Source organism: Typha latifolia, chromosome 6 (assembly GCF_019914945.1).
Source record: "Typha latifolia isolate L0001 chromosome 6, TyphaL0001v2, whole genome shotgun sequence".
Classification (NCBI taxonomy): domain Eukaryota; kingdom Viridiplantae; phylum Streptophyta; class Magnoliopsida; order Poales; family Typhaceae; genus Typha; species Typha latifolia.
Window position 1 is genome coordinate 2,246,993 of NC_133091.1, and position 20,495 is coordinate 2,267,487.

Below are 20,495 nucleotides of genomic sequence, written 5' to 3' on the forward strand. Positions count from 1 at the left end.
CAAAATCAGCACGCACCACAGGACCGGTGGACCCACACCACTTTTCTGACACGTGGAAACCCATCGACGTGGATCCCACTCTATGACATGATATCCACGTGGTACTTGGGCCCACCTCAGCCTCCTCTCCCATATATATAGACTCTAAGGTCGACCATCTTGATCTCTCTCCTCTCAATATAACCTCTCTCACTCTTACAAAGAGTCTATATATATATTTGTATCATGGGGAGTGGACGAAGCTACAGTGAGATATTCCAGAGATCCAAGCCCTACGTTGCAATGATCTCTCTCCAATTTGGGTACGCTGGGATGAACATCATCACCAAGTACTCCCTCACCCATGGCATGAGCCACTACGTCCTCGTCGTCTACCGCCACGCCTTCGCCACCCTCTCCATCGCGCCGTTCGCCCTCGCCTTCGAATGGTATATATCCACGATATCAATATCCTTTTCTTTTCTTCTCTTTTACAATCTATGCTAATATATATTTTTCTCATTGTGACAGGAGTCACTGGAAGGTGAGGCCTAAGATGACCTTCTCAGTTTTCTGGCAGATATTTGTATTAGCTCTCCTAGGGTTAGTCTTCAAACTTTATATATACAGTCTTCAAACTTTATATAGCACCTTTTACTTAGTGATAGCTTGTAATGTGTATATATTACAGGCCCGTTATAGACCAGAATTTCTACTACTTGGGTCTCAAGCTGACATCTCCAACCTTTTCCTGTGCATTGAGCAACATGCTGCCAGCCATGACTTTTGTACTGGCTGCAATATTCAGGTAGCTTCCAGATTAATTACCTTACCAGCTACTCAAACTTCTTATTCTTTTCATTCTTACTGTCTGATATTATCGGTGCCATGAACTTGAAAAAGGATGGAGAAGATAGACCTCAAGATGGTGAGATGCCAAGCAAAAGTAGCGGGCACAGTGGTGACGGTGGCCGGCGCGATGTTGATGACTCTTTATAAAGGACCAATTGTGAAGATGATCTGGACCAAGAACACTCATGGATCCGAAGTGCACGCCGTCGCGCAGGAGTCTATGGGCAAGGATTGGTTCTTGGGCTCACTCTTCGTCATCATAGCTACCCTAGCTTGGGCTTCTCTTTTCATCCTCCAGGTATGTATAAGATTTACCTAGACTGCTAGCTCTTTGATTGATGAGTAGTTTTTGGTTACTGTATGTACCCTTGTTGTTTTGCTCTTGCAGGCAGTGACACTGAAACAATACCCTGCTCATTTTTCTCTCACAACATTGGTATGCTTTGTGGGCACACTTCAAGCCATTGTAGTAACTTTTATTATGGAGCACAAGCTCTCCATTTGGACAATTGGGTTTGATATGAACTTACTTGCTGCTGCCTATGCTGTTAGTCTCTCTCTCTCTCTCTCTCTCTCTCTCTCTCTCTCTCTCTCTCTCTCTCTCTCTCTCTCCCCTAAAAAAATAAATGGCAATTTGATCATGGTGAATGTTATTTGTGCAGGGTATAGTAACATCAAGTCTAGCATATTATGTACAAGGGCTAGTGATGGAGAAGAGAGGGCCAGTCTTTGCCTCAGCATTCAGTCCTCTGATGATGATTATAGTTGCAATCATGGGATCTTTCATCCTTAATGAGCAAATCTATCTAGGAGGGTAAGCTCATGAACACCTTTATCACGATCAAGGCATGTACTAGTTAGAATAATTTACAATAATTTTAATGTACTTTTTGGTGCAGCATTCTTGGAGGGATCTTGATTGTAGTAGGACTCTATGCTGTCCTTTGGGGAAAGTACAAGGAGAATAAGGAAAAAGAAGCCATGGCTTTGCTCTTAACCTTGAAGGAAAATGGAGGAAATAATAATGAGCAGGCCATATCTATCACAGAAGCAGATGGGATTGAGTTGGATGGCAAAAGAGCAAATTGCATGTGCTCCACTTCCCATGGGATCCAGGAAGAACACCATAAAGCTAACTGTTGCTAGTTAGCTAGTATTTTTAATTACGAGGTAGAAAAAGGAGAGAGAGAGAGAGAGAGATAAATTTGAGTGAGAATAAGTAATGTCCATTGATAAAATGAGATTTTGCTTGCATTCCACCTGGTTACTCTTGACAGTGTGCAATGAAGAACTTGAGATAAAGTTGTTCACAGAGCATTTTTAATGTCTAAATTATTTGTACTCCAAATATTTCTCATTTGATTCCACTTTCTTAGAGAATGGATCTAGACACTTCATTATAGTATTAAAGCACATTGCTCCAACTGGAAGTGGAGAACAAGGCCCCACATTTTTTTTCATTGTCATAAGTAAATGTTCATGCATGCTAGAATTATAATAATGCTCATGACTATCATTCATCAAAAAGTGGTTCCGGAAAAGGTTATTGTTCCATTGATGTTCATTTGATAGACTCCAATAAGAAACTTCGAATGTAACTCAAGTTAAGTTTCAATGCATCACCCAATATGTTCATATACGAAGATTTAGCTTCACATAATACAGACTTTGTGTTGAACCCTGTTTCACCAACAATTGGAAGCATAACAGATAGTTCGACAATCTTAGACTATACTCGTCAGCAGTTTAATATGACTAATTTAATGACCATTAGAAAAAAAAAATGAGAGATTGATGTGAAACTTGTGAAGCTAGCCAATCCACAATTCATGCCTAGCTAGAGGAGAAAGACAATGTCCTTTTCATGCCAAGCAAATGACTATTAAATAACATAGTACTCAAGGAAATCAATCCAATAGCACTCTGAAAAAATATGGATGTGCTTCATTGTCTGTTTCCATGCATGCAGTAGAAGAGGACAAATTGGCTTGGCTCTTTCACTTTCACCATTAATACAAGTTGTTCCTAAAGCTTCCCTACTCAGAATGCATTTGTAGAACAAACACCTCACATCAAGAGACTTTCTATGTTTAATTTCTTAGTGATGGTTAAACAATACTGGAACAAGATATATTTGGTTGCTAAACCATGCTGGATTACCAATAACTACTTCAAAATACTCATGTTAAAGAATAAATTAATGACTGGACCAATATAATGGATATGACCTAGAACCCAGAATTACTTAAATTAAACAGATACATTGATGTCATCTTGGATGACAGTAGCATAACAATTAAAAAATATATATTTTTTAAACAATCATATTTTTACTTTAATTGTCATTAACACTATACCATAAAGCTATCTATCATTTGGCCCTTATATTTTACTTTTATAGCCTCAAAATTACTCTTAGTTAAATTTAACTTAGTGATAGAATAGAAAATATTTCAAAATATAAAAGAAAATTGGGAAAAGGTGTGATATTCATATATTATAAATTTCACTCATTTATAGAGGTAATAAAATGGGATTCAAGAATGAAAATAGAAGGGATAAGGTGTGATATTTTTTTACATAAAAATCTCTCAGAAAGAAAAAGAAAAGCAATTGTGGTATGACCAATTTAATTTGGGCAGTGACACAAAAGTAACCATATTATTCTTAACTCCAATATCCTATCCTTTTGTGATAGAGGCTTTGTTCTACTTTACTACCTACTTTGAGAGAGTGGGATTATAGATTATATATGATCCTAACTGAATTAAGCATAAGTGGAGCAGACGAGGACAGTACTGAGAGGGAAAAGAGTCCATGAGATATATATACTAACATTGTAATTAATCTAATCCAATTACAAGGAACTTTAGGTTGTGAATATGAAGCTGTTGATTACTTTTGACTAAAAAAAAAACTAAGCATGCATTTTGAACTATAACAAAGAATGGCGAGTGGAAACAGGAGTGACTTCAATTCCTTTAACTAATTGTGCAAAGAAAGTTGGATATAATGCTCGATTCTTAACTTACTTCATGTATACTTCACATCTAAGTAATTAATTTCACTGTGATCTGGACCTAATTTCATTTAAAATTAATCGTGTTTCATTGATGCCAATATTTTTCGTTATGAATAAAATACAAAATGACCGAATTATCTACACCATCTTAAAAATTAAATAATCTTTTTATTAGATAATTAGACATCTCATAAAATAGTTGCAGTTTAGTTTTGACCACAGAAAAATTAAGCTTTCGTTCACTTGTAAAATAAGAATTAGTTTCCTCTAAAATAAGTCTTCTTACAGTGCTATAGTAATTCTTATTTCTCTCTCATTTTATTTCATACCACCAAACTGGGCTTAATCACTTGGGTGTAAATAGTAAGTTTCCCTTATAAATTAATATGTTTTAGTTATGTCTAGCTGTCAAATTTGGGGTGAAACACCTTAATTAGCACACAAAAAAGGCTAATCATGTTATCTTATCTCTCTCCCCTTTAAGAACCTTTTTTTTCTTAAAGAAATTACACTTCTTTATTGCGTCTCAAGATTGTGAAAAGATTATTCTCAAGATTGTGACAAAAGTTTGTAGTTTAGCTCTAGATATATAAATATCGAGAAAGAGAGAAATAGAGAGAGAGAGTTGGATATAAATTTTAGATTAAAGAAATATTTTTGAATCTGACTTCTAACTGCCTATTAGAACACTATTAAAATTTAAAAAAAAATTAACTTCAGGTTAAAGCTTTTCCTTAGACTTACTATTGTACTCATTACTATGTCTTAAGATTTACAAAAGCTCATCTTAATATGAAGAGAGATATAATAACCTTAATTGACTACCTTTTATTCACACATCAATTTCCATCCAAGCCCGGCCCAAAAAATAGCCCACTATGGCCCCAAAAAAAAATATAATTTTGCGGCCCAATATTAAAGGCACTCTTAAAAATTATGTGTATTGATTTAAAAACATAGGAACTTTGGAAAAATAATTTTAGGATGTTGTAGATTAAAAGCTTGTGAACTAAGAATAAAATACTCCATAATTTGAGCTGAAAACAATTTGGTGAATAATTATAAAAATAAAATCATATATATATATATATGATTAATACTAATAAGGACGAGCCATTTGGATTTAGCTCAACGAGCTTAATTTACTTAGCTCATTAAAATATCTATAACCCATCAAATATATATATAGAGAGTTATATTAAGTCGAATATGAGTGATCTAAGTTTTGTGGTTTATCTCTAGGAGCCACGTGGCTTTGTTTTGCCCCACGTGTCTTCCTTGTAGACACGAAAATAGTGTGGACTTGCGTATTCTCCGGCGCACGTAATCGTGACGGAGCAGTTTAGTGTTGGTGTTCGCTGTTCACTCCTTCTTACCTACTCTTTATGTCCTCTTGTATGGGACCCAATAAAATATATTTGTACCAACCAATAAGGGTTGGTAAGCATCGTGACATGCATCTAACGAGGTAATATTATCGACTTTAATTTTAAATAATTATTATTGAAAAAATTATTTAATAGTTTGATGATTTTATTCAATGACGATTTTATGGTACAGTTAATTTAGAGTATCAGTTTAGTTTAACAGTGTCCATATCTAGCATTTGGGCTCTTGAATGATAAAAAAAATTGGAAGTAATAAGATCACCTCTCTATTCAGATTTTTACCAATCCGTGATGGTAGTCATGACTCAATTTTTTTGTAAATATTAGGATCGATGTTCGGTAGATATATTTTTCACATTATTAAAGAGTCATAAGTCTAGATTTGGATTGGATAAAGAGTCCATATCTCTTTAATATAAATGGATGCATGTCTCACCAAGCTTTAGCGTCCATGTCACAATGGAGATATCAACCAGCTTTACTTAAAGTTTCTTAGTTTTAATAGATTTGACAATCATATTCAAAAAACAAGTCATAACTAGAATTAATACGAGTCAATTAGGTTAAGAAAAAAAAAACCCAGAGTCTCTATTAAATCCAAACTCATTTGGGACACTGGAGAGGTTAAAAATTGACAACCTTTAACACAAAGTCCTTCTACTATTAGTCTATTATCCATCACAATCCAAATCCTGAAGCGGAGTAGGTTAATTAAAGTAGTCTCGGTTTTAATTTAAAACTGAGAGGACTCCAACAAAAGAGTTAGCACACAACTTGCCTGATCTCTTTGTATGTTGCTTAAAAAGATGCAATTTATTTCCTACATTATAAGTTCCAGATCATGCAAAGAGTTCCAAACCACGTACTTGTTCCTCCCCTCCCACAGGAAGACGCCAGCCACTGGATCCACACAAAACCATTAGCTCCACCCTCCACGTAGACCATTCATTCTCCTACTTGTTCTTTTTCAATACATACATACATGGTCACTCGAATATAAACATGGTATTAATAATAATAATACTAATAAGTGTCATCAAACTCATATAAACTTCTTATTAATTTATTAATAAGTATATATAAAACATATATAGGGGAGTTTCTTGAGAAACGTGGAGCAACAGTAAACAGTCTTACTACCTACCTCAAGCAGTACCAAAAACCCTTAAAAGCTTTTACAAATAAATTAGATAATAATAATAATAATAATAATAAGATAAATAGTCTATCTCAAGTCATCATCCTCCACCCACCAAACTCCATTTTCGCCAACCACACATACACTTTGTCACATTTGACTCCGGAAAATATATTCCTAGTAGCTTCACTGGCCTTACCAACTCCCATCTTATTTATTTACTTCCAAAACTAATAAGTGATGTTTTTCAATAATAACCCTTTAACCATTTATATTTGGGAAAAACCACCATGGACAAAGCAGTATTAGTGTACTCGCTTTTTTTTTCCCTGATTTAATAGAAACCGGATTATAAATTGTAAAAATTACAGGGTGTAAATCACTAAAAAAAATAAACTCTATTAGCATATACCAAAAGAAAAAAAAAATTCCACCTACTACCTACCACCACTGTCGTCCATATAAATATCATCCCTCCGTCTCCACCCTTAACCAAATCCTTCTCCTCCGTAGTCTACCGCCATGGATCCGTCTCTCCTGCCGATCCCGATCGCCCTCTTTGCCGTCCTAATCGGCGCCCTCCTCTATCATTTGCTCCGGTACCGGCTTCCGCCCGGTCCGCGCCCCTGGCCGGTGGTCGGGAACTTGTACGACATCAAGCCGATCCGGTTCAGGTGCTTCGCCGAGTGGGCGCAGACCTATGGTCCGGTTATGTCGGTCTGGTTCGGCACGACTCTCAACGTGGTGGTGTCGACCTCGGATCTGGCCCGGGAGGTGCTCAAGGAGCACGACCAGCAGCTCGCCGACCGGCCGAGGAGCCGATCCGCCGCTCGGTTCAGCCGGGACGGAAAGGATCTGATCTGGGCCGACTACGGGCCCCACTATGTCAAGGTGAGGAAGGTCTGCAACCTCGAGCTCTTCTCGCCCAAGAGGCTTGAGGCGCTTAGGCCTGTTAGGGAAGATGAGGTCACCGCCATGGTGGAGTCCATCTTTAGAGCCTGCAGTAATCCAGGTATGCTCACTTCACAACTTCTAATCTTCTTCTTTTTCTCTAATTTCTTTGGGGATCAGATCATTTCTGCAAATCACCAATTTGTTAGCCTCTTTGCAAACCCAAAAAAAAGAAAGATTGCGGTGATATGAAAGAATAAACAAAATCTTTTTGTTCTCTATGATCTATTTTTTTCATATCGCACCCTATTATTTGTTTTTAATAATGTCTTATTTTGAATAAAAATACTAACAACATGAATCATTCCAAGTAGGGCGACTTAACAACGGAAGCAAGGGTCGAATTAAGAATAATGAAAAGATAGGTTGTAACTTGTGCAGAATTTGTTGGCTGATTAGAATTATAGGCTGATCAGACTACAAGATCTAAATGGCTGCATTACTGTAAGGAGGAATTAATACAAGGCAAGAGGAATTGAATCTAAGGTACCATTTTAGTAGTAAAAATTCTTAATGTTTAAACGATTAGTTTAGTTGTATTGGCAAAGAATCCGGAGTGTGTGGGACTGTGGGGTTTCAGTAGGTGGTGAGTGGTTGGTGGGCTCAGTGACACGGATGCATGTAGTTCTGTGTTATTATTAAATTGTTGGAGCGATGCACTGGCTTTTGACTAATAAATATTATGATGCTAGCAAATTTAAGAGGGCATAAATTAGATAGCATGTGGTCTTTATTAAAAGCTAGAAAATTTTTGTCATGCTACAGTTATTTTATGGTGATTTACTATGATTTATTAAATTTTGCGCCTCTATTGAATGCTATAGAGCATGTTGATCCTCAATTGGACTTTTATAATGACACATTGGTTAGTTAAACTCCAATGTTAACTTGCTTCCAAGAAGAAGCAAAGTTTTAGAAGGATACAGAAAGTTGGCAAAGTTGGCCTGAATGGTTGATTCAGGCCTACTTGAAGAATCCAATTTCCACCAAGACCTTTTTTGGTAAAGGTCAATCACTTGCATCATTGCTGAAAAGTTCTTTACCTCAAAATTACATGATTACCATTGGAATTTTAATGTTTTGTGAAAAATATAGCATTTTTAGTTAACAATTTTAATGGGATTCATAGTTGTAATTGATGCTTAGATGTCTATTATTTTGTGATGTCATTATGTTGGCATGGAGAGGAGAGAGTGGGACCATCTCCTCAACTTCATCCTTTTTTTTTCTGTGGTCGCAATCTGTACTTTAGCCATATTGTGAAAAACCACTTTTTCTTTTGACATATTTGCGGTTTGCTTCTCTTGTTCTTTTTTCATGTATATATATGTGTGTGTGTGTGTCTATGGAAGAATCCCTATAGTTTGAAATAGATATTCTTTTTGATGAAGTCCTTTAATTAGTTTAATAGTCAAGTCACCTAAGTTTTCAACCATCTCATTTAGAATGTTAAATGGGCAAACAATTATAAGAGGTTTGTTTCGATTAATCTCTAGACATTCTTTCCCTGATTATTGATTATTGTTGAATTATTCAAGAAAAAGTTAAAATGAAGAAAGAAGAAATAAAAGGTTAGGTTCTACAAATTTGATGAACATCATCAAATTATTGCTCGCAAAACAACCTTCCTGATCATTCTTTCTTGCATAAGCATATTTTCAAATTAGCTGCCTGCCTTTATATATGCAAAATTTAGTATCACTGGTGATAAAGGACATACTTCTACTAGCCTGAGGCCCTAAACCCTCAATTAATATGATCTACAATCTTCTCTTCCTCAGACAAGGTAGGGAAGAGCTTGGTTGTCCGCGAGCACCTTGCCGGTGTGGCCTTCAACAACATAACAAGGCTTGCCTTCGGGAAGCGGTTTGTGAACTCAGAAGGCATTGTAGATGACCAAGGAGTTGAGTTCAAGGCCATTGTGGCTAATGGCTTAAAGTTTGGAGCATCTCTTTCTCTTGCAGAGTTTGTATGGTGGCTAAGGTGGATGTTCCCACTTGATGAAGAGGCATATACAAGTCACAACAATCGAAGGGATTTCTTGACCAAAAAGATTATGGAGGAGCACACTAAGGCTCGCAAGGAGAAGGGAGCAAAGCAGCATTTTGTGGATGCCTTGCTTACTCTCAAGGACCAGTATGATCTCAGTGAGGATACCATTATTGGACTTCTTTGGGTGAGTCGACTCTCTCTCTCTTTTGTTGATTCTTACCATAGTGTTATGTTTCATGTTAATATTTTGTGCTCAGGTAGGCAAAGAACCATTTGTGTAAATTAAATCTTAGTTGGGTTGGTAACATGTTGCTATCATGGGGTAGGTGGGGGTTGAAAAATGTCCATCTGCTTCTGAGTGGGAACTGGGGCCTTGTTTTTATTTATGTTAAATTCGATCAACTTCCGGTATCAGGAGGGCAAGGTAGGTGCAGCCTTTTTGCTGCTGGCTAGTCATTGTCACTAAGTGCAACCTAAAGAAAATATATGAAGCCTTGAATCTCATATTTATCATAATTAGGATCAAGACACAGAAACCATAGGGGTCTTGTTCTGCTTTGCAGAACTTCGCTGCTTTTTGACTAACAATGTATATTATGCCAAAATATACCTATTGTAAAAATATAATATAATGTTCATCCCCTCCATAAGGGAATAGATAATGTTAATTGAGATAAGCAAGGAGGTTCATCAATTTTGGTCTGATGGCATTTTGAAAATCCAGTTCTAATAGCATGTAAAATTATAGATTAATGCAAAACCTTAAATTTTAGGGTAATTAATCAACAATGTATATTGTCCCTTAACACTTTGCACATGCCTTTGTTTCTACTTCGTCTTCTATTATGCTGATACTTTTGTCCCTCTACATGCAGGACATGATCACTGCCGGGATGGACACAACAGTCATAACAGTTGAATGGGCCATGTCAGAACTTGTCCGAAACCCCTGGGTGCAAGAGAAGGTCCAGGAGGAGCTGGACCGTGTAGTCGGCCACGACCGTGTCATGAACGAAACTGATTTTTCTAACCTCCCTTACCTACAATGTGTTGTCAAGGAGTCTCTCCGGCTGCACCCTCCCACTCCTCTCATGCTCCCTCACAAAGCCAGCTCCAACGTCAAGATTGGCGGCTATGATGTTCCAAAGGGTTCCAACATCATGGTTAACGTTTGGGCTATTGCCCGCGATCCGAAGCTCTGGAAGAATCCCTTGGAGTTCCGGCCAGAGAGGTTCGTTGAGGAAGACATCGACATCAAAGGCCACGACTTCCGTGTTCTGCCTTTCGGGGCAGGGCGGCGCGTGTGTCCCGGTGCGCAGCTAGGGATAAACCTAGTGACATCCATGCTAGGGCACTTGTTGCACCATTTTAAGTGGCAGTTGCCCGAGGGGGTGAAGGCGGAGGACGTTGACATGACGGAGAACCCTGGGATGGTCACGTTCATGCATACACCATTGCAGGCTGTCGCAATTCCGCGGCTAGAATCACAGCATTTGTACAACCGTGTACCTGTTGAGATGTAAGGCTATCAAGTTAATTTATTAGTTTACTGTTGGTTATGATCTTTTGATGCTTTTGTTGTCTCACTTTATATATGATCAGGGTCTTGTAACGAGGTGTCTGTCTATCGTCTATAGAGATATGTACTGCCTTAATATGATCTCACTGAACTATACCAATTGCTTCAAACTAAGGAGCATGGATGTAAGCAAAATAACATTTGGAAATTACATAAGATTTGTTGTCTATTGTAGTGATGAAGAGCATGTAATTGATCACAGGGAAGTGAAATATTCCATTAGAAAGAACAGTATTCCTTAGTGTATGATTCTGTCTTTCTTTATTAATTCCTGTGATCAATATTGCTTAATTCTTTTGTCATGTCATATATATTTCAATCAATTTACTTCTAATCAATCAATCTCAGCACCTGGTTGATTGCTATAAGTTAACAACCACCTCATTTTTACAACTCCATCATCTTCATTAAATGATGCTTGAACATTCTGTTAGTGGTCTCTGTAGGATAAACTCACCCTTCTCTATCTCCTGTATTAGAATCCAAGTCTTCTAAGCAAATCATCCTGATCCGAAACTGGAGATATGCTTACCTATAGAATTCAAGAATTGGTTGGGTCAAAGTCAATTTGACTAAAACTCTCCCCACATATTTAAGTGGTTTAGCTTCTCTACTCTAACCTAAGGAATTAAAGATATTAAAAAACAAATAAAGGGATGCTCAATGAAGTTGCCTAAATATTTTTTTTTCCCATTGGAAAATTTTCATGATTAATGATATTTTTTTTTATCGATAGGAAATGTCATGACCCTATTATACTATTAAAAATTGATGAATAGTATTAAGGCTTTTTTTACATATCAGATAGTCACTGTATAAATTTAAAATGCACAATTTTCGTTTAATTTCTAGATAGGTGTACTTAAAAAATGAATAATTTTACTCAATATACACTAGGATTCGACCAAGTACTCTTTTATACGTCATATTTCGGAGCACTGTTTTTTTTTCATATATACTTTTCAAAATACTCTTCAAAAATCTTATATTTGTTTATATATATATACTCTTTTAAATTTAATATTTATATGTATATTTCTCAAGATACACTATTTTTATATCTATACTCTTAAAAATCTTTACTTGTTTTTTGTATGTATATCCTTGGAGTTATCTAATTTATTAAGATCGAATAATTTAGACATAAAAATATGGAATTATATTTGTTCGAGTTCTCATAAATTGAATTATTAAGACTTAATTTTAAAAAAATGGTCGATTAAAAAGTATATGTTAATTAAATATTAATTACATACAAGCAAATAAAGAATTTTTAGAAAGTATACACGCAAAATTTAAAAAAAAAAAAGCCCAAATATTTTGGCCGTTTTTTTAATACCCAAGCGGTGGAATGAAATAATGAATACTTGCATACGTGGAGGGGTAGGTCATGAGAACCGTATCCGACGCGGTTCTTCCTCTCCTCCCCTGGCCAGATTCGAATGGCCATTGGCCGAGCAAATAATAAAGCGAAGACAACAAAAAGAAACCCCAATTCCAGTTCGGATTCCTAATCTCTCGCCCTCGCTTCAACTCACTTTTTTCTCTTTCCTCCCATAGATAAAAGAAGCCCGGTAGATTCCAAAAGCTCCCTGCTTTCCTTTCCTTTTTTTTAACCGTAATTTGTGCTCCAATTTCTTTGCTTGATTGGTCTTAGAGGAGGCCCATCGTGGTGGTCTCCTGGAGAAATTTTACTCCGGTATGAGGAAGAAGCTCGATACCCGTTTTCCTGCCGTAAGATCTCCTCCACTCTTCGCCTTTTGACTGCTTTATTGGTTTAAAGATGCTTCTTGTTTGTGATTTTTTTATTTTGCTTTTCTTGTGGGATTTAGGGCTGTTTGGGTGTTGCTTCTTTCTTATGTTTATTGCTTATCTCAGCTAGGGTTTGGATATTTTATTGATACGGTGGAAGATAGTGGGGTTTCCATGTTATTATCCTCTATAAGGGTTGGTTTAAGCTTTTGTTCCTTACTCGGTTGGAACGTGAGGTTCTGGTATATATTTGAAAAGATTCTTGAAAATTGTTGTTTGTTATGTGGATGTATTCATTCTTAATCTAAGTTCCTAAGCTTAAAAAACCGCGGCTTTTGGTGGGTTTGAACTTTCATGCGGACATTAAATTGGGGTGGGAGATGTAGTTCTGAATTTGGGCAACCATGAATTACAGATGATAATTTTGGGTTTAAGTACATGAAAATTAAGTATTTCGGGGTATGAAAGCTTTGGGTGACATCATAATACAGAATTTTGGTGCAATTTGTATTCCCGACCACCTCAAAATTGATGGTTAGTGACAATCAGTGAAATAGACAGACTTTCTTAGCAGATAGATGATGACAATAGAAGACATGAAACAACCAAAAATGTTATCTTTAGCTCAGTTCTTCTTAGTTAGGTTGAAATCTTCTCTTTCTTTACTATCTTCTTAAACCCCATTATGCTTTATGAGTTTATCCTATCCTAGTGTATTCCAATGTCTAGGGAAATTAATGAAGGATTCCTCCAGCTGCAATGTTCTGTATTACAGTCAGGAAAATAAGTATTTGTACCTGGTCAGCTGATCTTAGAGCTTCTGTGCCTAGTCCCTTCTTCTGACTTCGTTTTGTGTAGGAATTCTGATCCAACTTCGGAAGTGTTAATGTCTCATTGATAGCTAGTTGAAAATTTTGTTGATCTTTTGGAGCCTTGTCATCTTCTAGTTGTTGTTTGTACTCTGATGAGTCATGCCTACTAAATTGCTAATAGTGCTAACAATATGATGTTGTTAACTAGACAATACTAGAATAAGTGGAAGGATGTGATTGAATGGAATGGTGTGAGACTTAACATTCTGTGACTTTCGGACAACATAAGGTTGGAACTTGGAAGTCACAAAAACTTGATCTTCAACTGGATCATTTTTATGATGAGAAATCTCTCCTCAAGGAACTTTTTCTAGAGAAGTGAAAATGAAATCTAGTACATCTGGACAATGGTTTGAGGGTCTTAGTCTGTTTTGCACTGCAAATCTGGGGCATTTTTTAGTAGAATTGAAAGAATCATACATATATCTCCAGCTAAAACAAATTCAATTCAATGCGTAAAACTGAAGTTGGCATGAATTATAGGACATGAATTTATATGGAAATATAAGCATAGCTTGCTTATATTAATTTTATCAGTTTCTTTGTCTCCATGTGAAAGTAAATCTCAATGAGTTGAAAGACACTTTAAGTGGGTATAGAGTCTAATGATAGTCTTAGTTATTGCCGATCCCTTGTTTTCATTTGTTTCTCCTTGTTTTCTTAAATTTTAGTTTCATATACAGAATTTCATATTGTGTTCCTTTACAGTCTCGAATAAAAAAGATTATGCAAGCAGACGAGGATGTCGGAAAGATTGCACTGGCTGTACCTGTTTTAGTATGTAAGTATTTTATCTTTTAAACACTTCCATGTTTTGTGCAGATATAGCTGAATATTGCATTAAGCTAGTGCTACTTTGTTGTTATGCTTATGGCCTTTTCAAGAGTGCATCATTTTGTTAATATTGGTTCTTTACTTGAAATTACTATTTAGAAATTTAGAAATTTTTTCTGAAAACCATATTTATATGTAAAATGAAAACTTTGGGAAGTTCAGACAATCTGCCTTAAGGTATTTCACTTGCAAAATATATGGAGATCTTAAGTAAATATACATCATACAATAGTATTCCTTCTTTTTTTCATGCGATGAACCTTTCATAACCATGCTCTTTCATCTAAGATGAACACAGGAGAGGTTCAGATATTTGGCTGTCGTGTATTTTACTTCAATACTCTATGGGCATCATAAGTAGATATTAGGAAAACATTCTCTTAACCTACTGAATTTTCCGTCCAACTTCCATATCAAGTACTGTGGAGAACATATGCTCCATCTGAACTGAGATTTATAAATTATGTAAGAATATTTATGCTGCCTTTGTTGCTAATTTGCATCAAGGTAAGTTCCATTCCGATCATGGACTTGTAGATGTGTTGATGAGTAGTTCTTTTTTCTGTATATGCACAGACGAACAACCATCACCTTTACATATCATATATTGATGCAATTATGCAGAACCAAAATTTAACTGATTGAGAGGAGTACTTTGTGATACTCATGGTACACCAGTAAAATGATATGAGTTCCATGGGACATTCTAACTATCTATATTGAAAATTATGCTCCCACTTTTGATAGATCTAATGCAATGTTTCCCACTTGTTTCCATTTGTTGATGTCCTTTTTTCTTTATTTTTTTAATGCATCAACTGTTCATTCTTGATAGTACATAAGGTATTTCCTATTCCATTTATTTACGTAGATATGAACTTAATTTTGCAGCTAAAGCATTAGAATTATTTCTGCAAGACCTCTGCGATAGGACATACAGCATTACTCTTCAAAGAGGAGTAAAGACAATGAGTTCGCTGCATTTGTAAGTTACCTCTAGCTTCTATAGAATGCAGCAGTCATGTTAAATATCATTCTTGGCTATATTCATATTGTATATGGCACTCTCATTACTATTTTGAATTTCTTCCCTTCAATTTTTTGCCAATCATACAACAATGCTACTAAAGGTTCAGATATTATCTCTAGTATATCTATCATATGGTAGAGGAGAGATACAAACGTATTCAAAGAAGTTACAAGCGTAGAAATTTCTAGCATCATTATATAAAAGACAGTCACATTTATTACTTTATGTTACTTGCTCTTTTTGTAGAGAAGATAGAAAACATGTCCCTATTAAAATTGCCATTCTTTGATATTATATTACATATTTCAATTTTTTATTGTTTGAAACATGGTTTTAAGCTGAGAAGATTTCATCATAACAAAATTATGAGCAACATTTTGGAGATGACCATAAGGTGGATGAGCAAGGTTGCTAGAGAAATTAGAATAGAAAGTGATTGTAGCTAGGGGTAGAAGTAGAACCAGTAAAATATGTGAGAATAATTTAAAATGGGTTGGACTTCATCATAACAAAATTATGAGCAACATTTTGGAGATGACCATAAGGTGGATGAGCAAGGTTGCTAGAGAAATTAGAATAGAAAGTGATTGTAGCTAGGGGTAGAAGTAGAACCAGTAAAATATGTGAGAATAATTTAAAATGGGTTGGACATAACCACTGAACATATCCTCTTTAGTTGAAAACTTGAAATTTTTTATTAATTGAAATATTCAATCAACATGTAGATGAGAATATGGATTTGGATATCGTTCTCTTAAACCATAAGGATTTGGATTTGGATATAGTTACATGGTCTAACTCTGTGGATTCAGATAAGAAACTGTGAGATGAAAATAATGCTGACCTCTTTCGAACTATATCTGATGCAGAACATAAGCTGTAGAAGCTTTAATATGCAAAATTTTCTCTTCCCTGTGGACCATGTTACATAGCATCGCTCTACATCTGCCACTCCCTATCTAGCTCCTTGGTGAGTTCAAGGGTTATAAGTAGTCAATCAACACCATCCAACATATCCTTTAGTCCTCAGTCCTCTCTTTCATCTACCTCAGCCTCTATGGTGAAATAAAGCATTCAACCAGCTTTTAAAGATGATGAATCTTGAGATTTTGGTTCAGTTCAAGCTGTTGATGCCTTTGATGATGTTGGTCAGAAATTTTCAGATGACATGATGTGCTCATGATGGATATGCGATTGCCTACTTGAACTTTTGTGGCTGTGCCTTTATCAGCAGTGGCTGTGGTTGGTTAAAACCTTGAGCTAGTGGTCTTGTAATTTCCTTAATTGATGAGATCAGTAGACAATGTTCCATATTTAGTATAACTAAATGAAGGAGGAAGCTTATAACTGCATTTTATATCCAGTGAGCTCTTTTCTTTTATTTCCTTTTCACTGAAAGGAGAAAATTATGATAATCTTAACTCCCAGTTGTTTGAAGGTAAAGAGTAGTTGCTTAATTTCCTTTTGCAATGTTGATCGTATTGATTTGAATTTGAATTTGGCACTTTGACTCTCAGACATATCTTCTTTAGAAGAATTTAAGTTCAATATTTGCACTGGCTTCTCCATTCACCTTACATATTTGGTTAGGGATTCACCACCATTTCATAAAATATCAAACACTTATGCAATATACATGCAACATTGGTAGGTCAGCCAAGCACAACAGAAAACTTGGGTAGGTATTGGTACAGTCTTGAATCTTAGGAATTCAGTTATCATACTTGTTTGGAATTTGGATCAGGTGTTGAGAATCGATCCAATAAGAGCCAGGTCCATGATTATATGCTTTAAGAAATATGCCAACCCTATCTTAAGCCATTCTCCCCTCATCACCTTAACTTAATATATATGGAACCAGGTCCTTAACTCTTTTCCCATTGTCAACTAACCTCTTTGATGAAGAAGCGCTTCATGTGGAAGCCCCTGGACCTCATTTGGAGATGTACTTTTATGGAGCTTCTCAGAGAGCCTGGGTCTGGTCGTGATGCTCCTAATATGCATGCAGGGCCCCACCTTCACCCTTTTTCTGCAATACTACTGCTTTCACTATTCCAGACCCTTATTTAGCAGCCCTACTATCTATCATTTTCTTCTCTTTGCTCATATAAGCTGCACGTTTTTCTTTTTTGCTCGTCTCCTTGCTTACCACATGGCCCCCATCTCTCCTTTTTTACCATACCTTCCCATTTATTTGACAACCTGAAAACAAATTTTTTGTTTCTTGTAAAGGTTGGAACATGCAATTTGAAGTTTGGTCAGGTTAGATAATGAGCAGGACTTCATAACAGGGTGAATTGTAAGCAAGACTCATAATTCAATTGGGCCTTCTTGAGCTGCACGCCTGCTTTCTGAGAAGACGAATGAGTTAATTCTTGCAAAAATAAAATTAGTGGCTATAATTGCTTTTTCTTGATAAAATGACGTGGTGGAGAGAAGGTGAAAGAGAATACAAGAAGAGAAGATGGTTTCACATCTCCATCTTGAAAGAATTGTTTCACATCAATTTCACAAAGGAGAGTAAATAAAAAATCTTCATAACCCTAAAAGAAAGCACTCTATATATAAACCTTACAATGAGAATAAATAAAAGACACCTTAGACAAATGAAAAATACAAAAACAACTATAAATGTCACTAAATAAATAAAGTGACATGAACTCACAATCAGAAATAGATCCTTATAGGGGGGATCATCAAATGTTGATGCCTCCTGCGCAAGTACACATGCCATCATGTTTTGGTCAGTGATATGTGTATCACTTTCATTTTGGATCTGTTGGACCTATTCTATTATAATATTTGTTAGATGTTTAATAGTGGAAAGCAGAAGGCCACCTTTGTCCAAAGTCCAGTCCAAACTACCTTGTTTTTATATTCTGCAACTTCTTCAAACTGACCTTCTTAACCATAGACTGATCTGCTCTTCAAATATCTATTATTTTTCCTCAAAGTATGCTCTGAAAAACACCTTTAAATTTCATTGAACTACTACTCAAAAATTTCTTTTTGTTGATGACATTGCGGTTCTATTTTGGATTAACAATACACTGGAGTTGATTGGCTCCATCTTTTGATTAATATATTTGCCATGTTATTCTTTTCAGGAAGCAGTGTGTTCATAGTTTTAATGTCTTTGACTTCCTGAGGGACATAGTGAGCAAAGTTCCAGACATAGGTAGCACTGATGCAGGTGGTGAAGATAGATCTGGCAAAAGAAGGTGCAATATAGACATTTAATACTCTCTCTTTCAAGAACTTCCGTTTGTAGTGTAAAACTATAGATAATTTGAATCTTCTATTTTTTCACCAGGAAAACTGCTGATGAAGATGATAGTGAGGAGGAGTCAAAGAGGACTAGAACCGTAAGTCTTCTGTGTGTTTTCATGCTTAATAGCCACGTACATCATTATGTACATCATTATTGCTGTTTGGAGAAACCATCTAATATTTTGTCATCTCTAACTAAACTGAAACTTCTTGGAAGTCTCTTTACTTTTAATTAATTTTATTTTTGCTGCTTTCGAATCATCATGTACTTTAGGAAATCTTTACCAACTGTTATCATGATTAAATAATTATCCTAGTCTTTGAGATAATTGGATGGTATTCATGCTGATCTTGTTATTGTAATGTTGATTGTGATATTTTTGCTAATCAAATCCTTGTGGCAGCAGGAAGCAGCAGGCCCTGTCAGTGGCACCAGAGGAAGAGGAAGGGGCCGTGGGAGAGGCCGTCGTGGTGCCCGTGGTGCTGAGAGGGACAGCTCCAGCTATGACAAATGTGAAGATGACCCTGGCAGCTCTCCTCAACATAATGACAGACCATTCCACCTGAAAACCGAGACTGCGGAGGAGAGTTCAAGCATGAGAGAAACAAAAGAAACCATCGAGAGCAATAGTAGCATGCGTGCCTCAGTCCTGAACATTGACTTAAATCTTGATTTGGATGAGAATGGAGATGCATCTGCAGCCCCAGATCCGAGCTCAGCACCAGCTCCTTCTGTGCCGTCAGTTCCTGCACCAGCTCCTTCTGCGTCGTCTGTTCCTGCACCAGCTCCTTCTGTGCTGTCTGTTCCTGCACCAGCTCCTTCTGCACCATCAGTTCCCGAGGCAAATAATGAAGTAAAGAACGAGGAATACCCAGGATGGTCGCTATCTGATATGCAAAAGATGGCCATTGATCCTGTTCAGTTTGCCTTGTCGCACCAAAGATTAGATGAGGAAGAGGACTATGATAATGAAGAAGGGTGACTCCAAACATATCCTTAAACAGATTTAGGTAGGACTAACTTTAACGTAGGACATGGCAGCTGTCTTCCCTTCTCTTGAGACGACTTCTTAAGAAATCAGGAAACAGGATGTACAATATATGGTGCGGAAATGTGAGAAGAATGGAAATGATAATAGTGAATGTACTGATAGTTAGATCTTATTGAAATTATCTTTCTGATCTGACAATTCTTTGATGAAGTTCCAGGGTTCTTCAAAGTGAGATGTAGCTGTCTATATGTTACTAATCTGAGTGTAGTTCTTCTGACAACTTGAGATATAGAAGAAATTTAAATTGAATTTTACCTTCTCTTTTACACTTCTTGATTGCTATATTTCAACATGTTTTACCCTAGCTTAAGAAATCAAACAGGATATGCACATTTCTCCAATTAGGCATCACAATGCTTTAAAGATCAAATGCTAATGTTCTCTGCAGCTATATTTGTTCTATTTACATGCTATACGCATCAAGTCAAGCTGCTGATTCATTTGTCTAGTTTTAAAAGCTTTTTGGTGAATGTTGATCACAACTTCATTTCCTTTGATAGGATTGCATATTAGCAGTGTTTAGTTGATAAGTGTATCTCATGGTGACGTAGTGTTTAGTTGAAGCGTATCCCTAGTAGAATTACCTAAAATCACCTTAATACATGAGGCGACATACAAGAATTAGATCCATATCCTCTTAGTTTGATGAATTAAAAGTTGTCCTGAAAAGCTAAATCTGTTGATGCCAAACATGTTCTTCCATCTTACTATCAGAATAAGAGTGAAAAAATAGAGAAAAAAATTATTAGAAAGAAATCATACAAAGACTAATAAGAGAAAACAT

General features: G+C 36.2%; 3 protein-coding genes across 3 annotated transcripts; all 3 read left to right on the forward strand.

Moving 5' to 3' along the window:
• The first annotated feature begins 225 nt into the window (after positions 1-225).
• LOC140790494 (WAT1-related protein At5g07050-like) lies at positions 226-1,977 on the forward strand. Its single transcript, XM_073140605.1, has 7 exons — positions 226-428; positions 511-582; positions 671-787; positions 883-1,129; positions 1,220-1,378; positions 1,494-1,645; positions 1,731-1,977. Exons 1-7 carry the CDS (start codon positions 226-228, stop codon positions 1,975-1,977), a joined length of 1,197 nt encoding a protein of 398 aa, XP_072996706.1.
• Positions 1,978-6,820: 4,843 nt separating this feature from the next.
• LOC140790485 (p-coumarate 3-hydroxylase) lies at positions 6,821-11,147 on the forward strand. Its single transcript, XM_073140597.1, has 3 exons — positions 6,821-7,391; positions 9,112-9,506; positions 10,198-11,147. Exons 1-3 carry the CDS (start codon positions 6,902-6,904, stop codon positions 10,843-10,845), a joined length of 1,533 nt encoding a protein of 510 aa, XP_072996698.1. The 5' UTR covers positions 6,821-6,901; the 3' UTR covers positions 10,846-11,147.
• Positions 11,148-12,282: 1,135 nt separating this feature from the next.
• On the forward strand, positions 12,283-19,965 carry LOC140791566 (uncharacterized). Its single transcript, XM_073142207.1, has 6 exons — positions 12,283-12,635; positions 14,234-14,306; positions 15,251-15,344; positions 18,497-18,610; positions 18,703-18,754; positions 19,067-19,965. The coding sequence occupies exons 1-6, from the start codon at positions 12,603-12,605 to the stop codon at positions 19,640-19,642; spliced, it is 942 nt and encodes a 313-aa protein (XP_072998308.1). The 5' UTR covers positions 12,283-12,602; the 3' UTR covers positions 19,643-19,965.
• Positions 19,966-20,495: the final 530 nt, after the last annotated feature.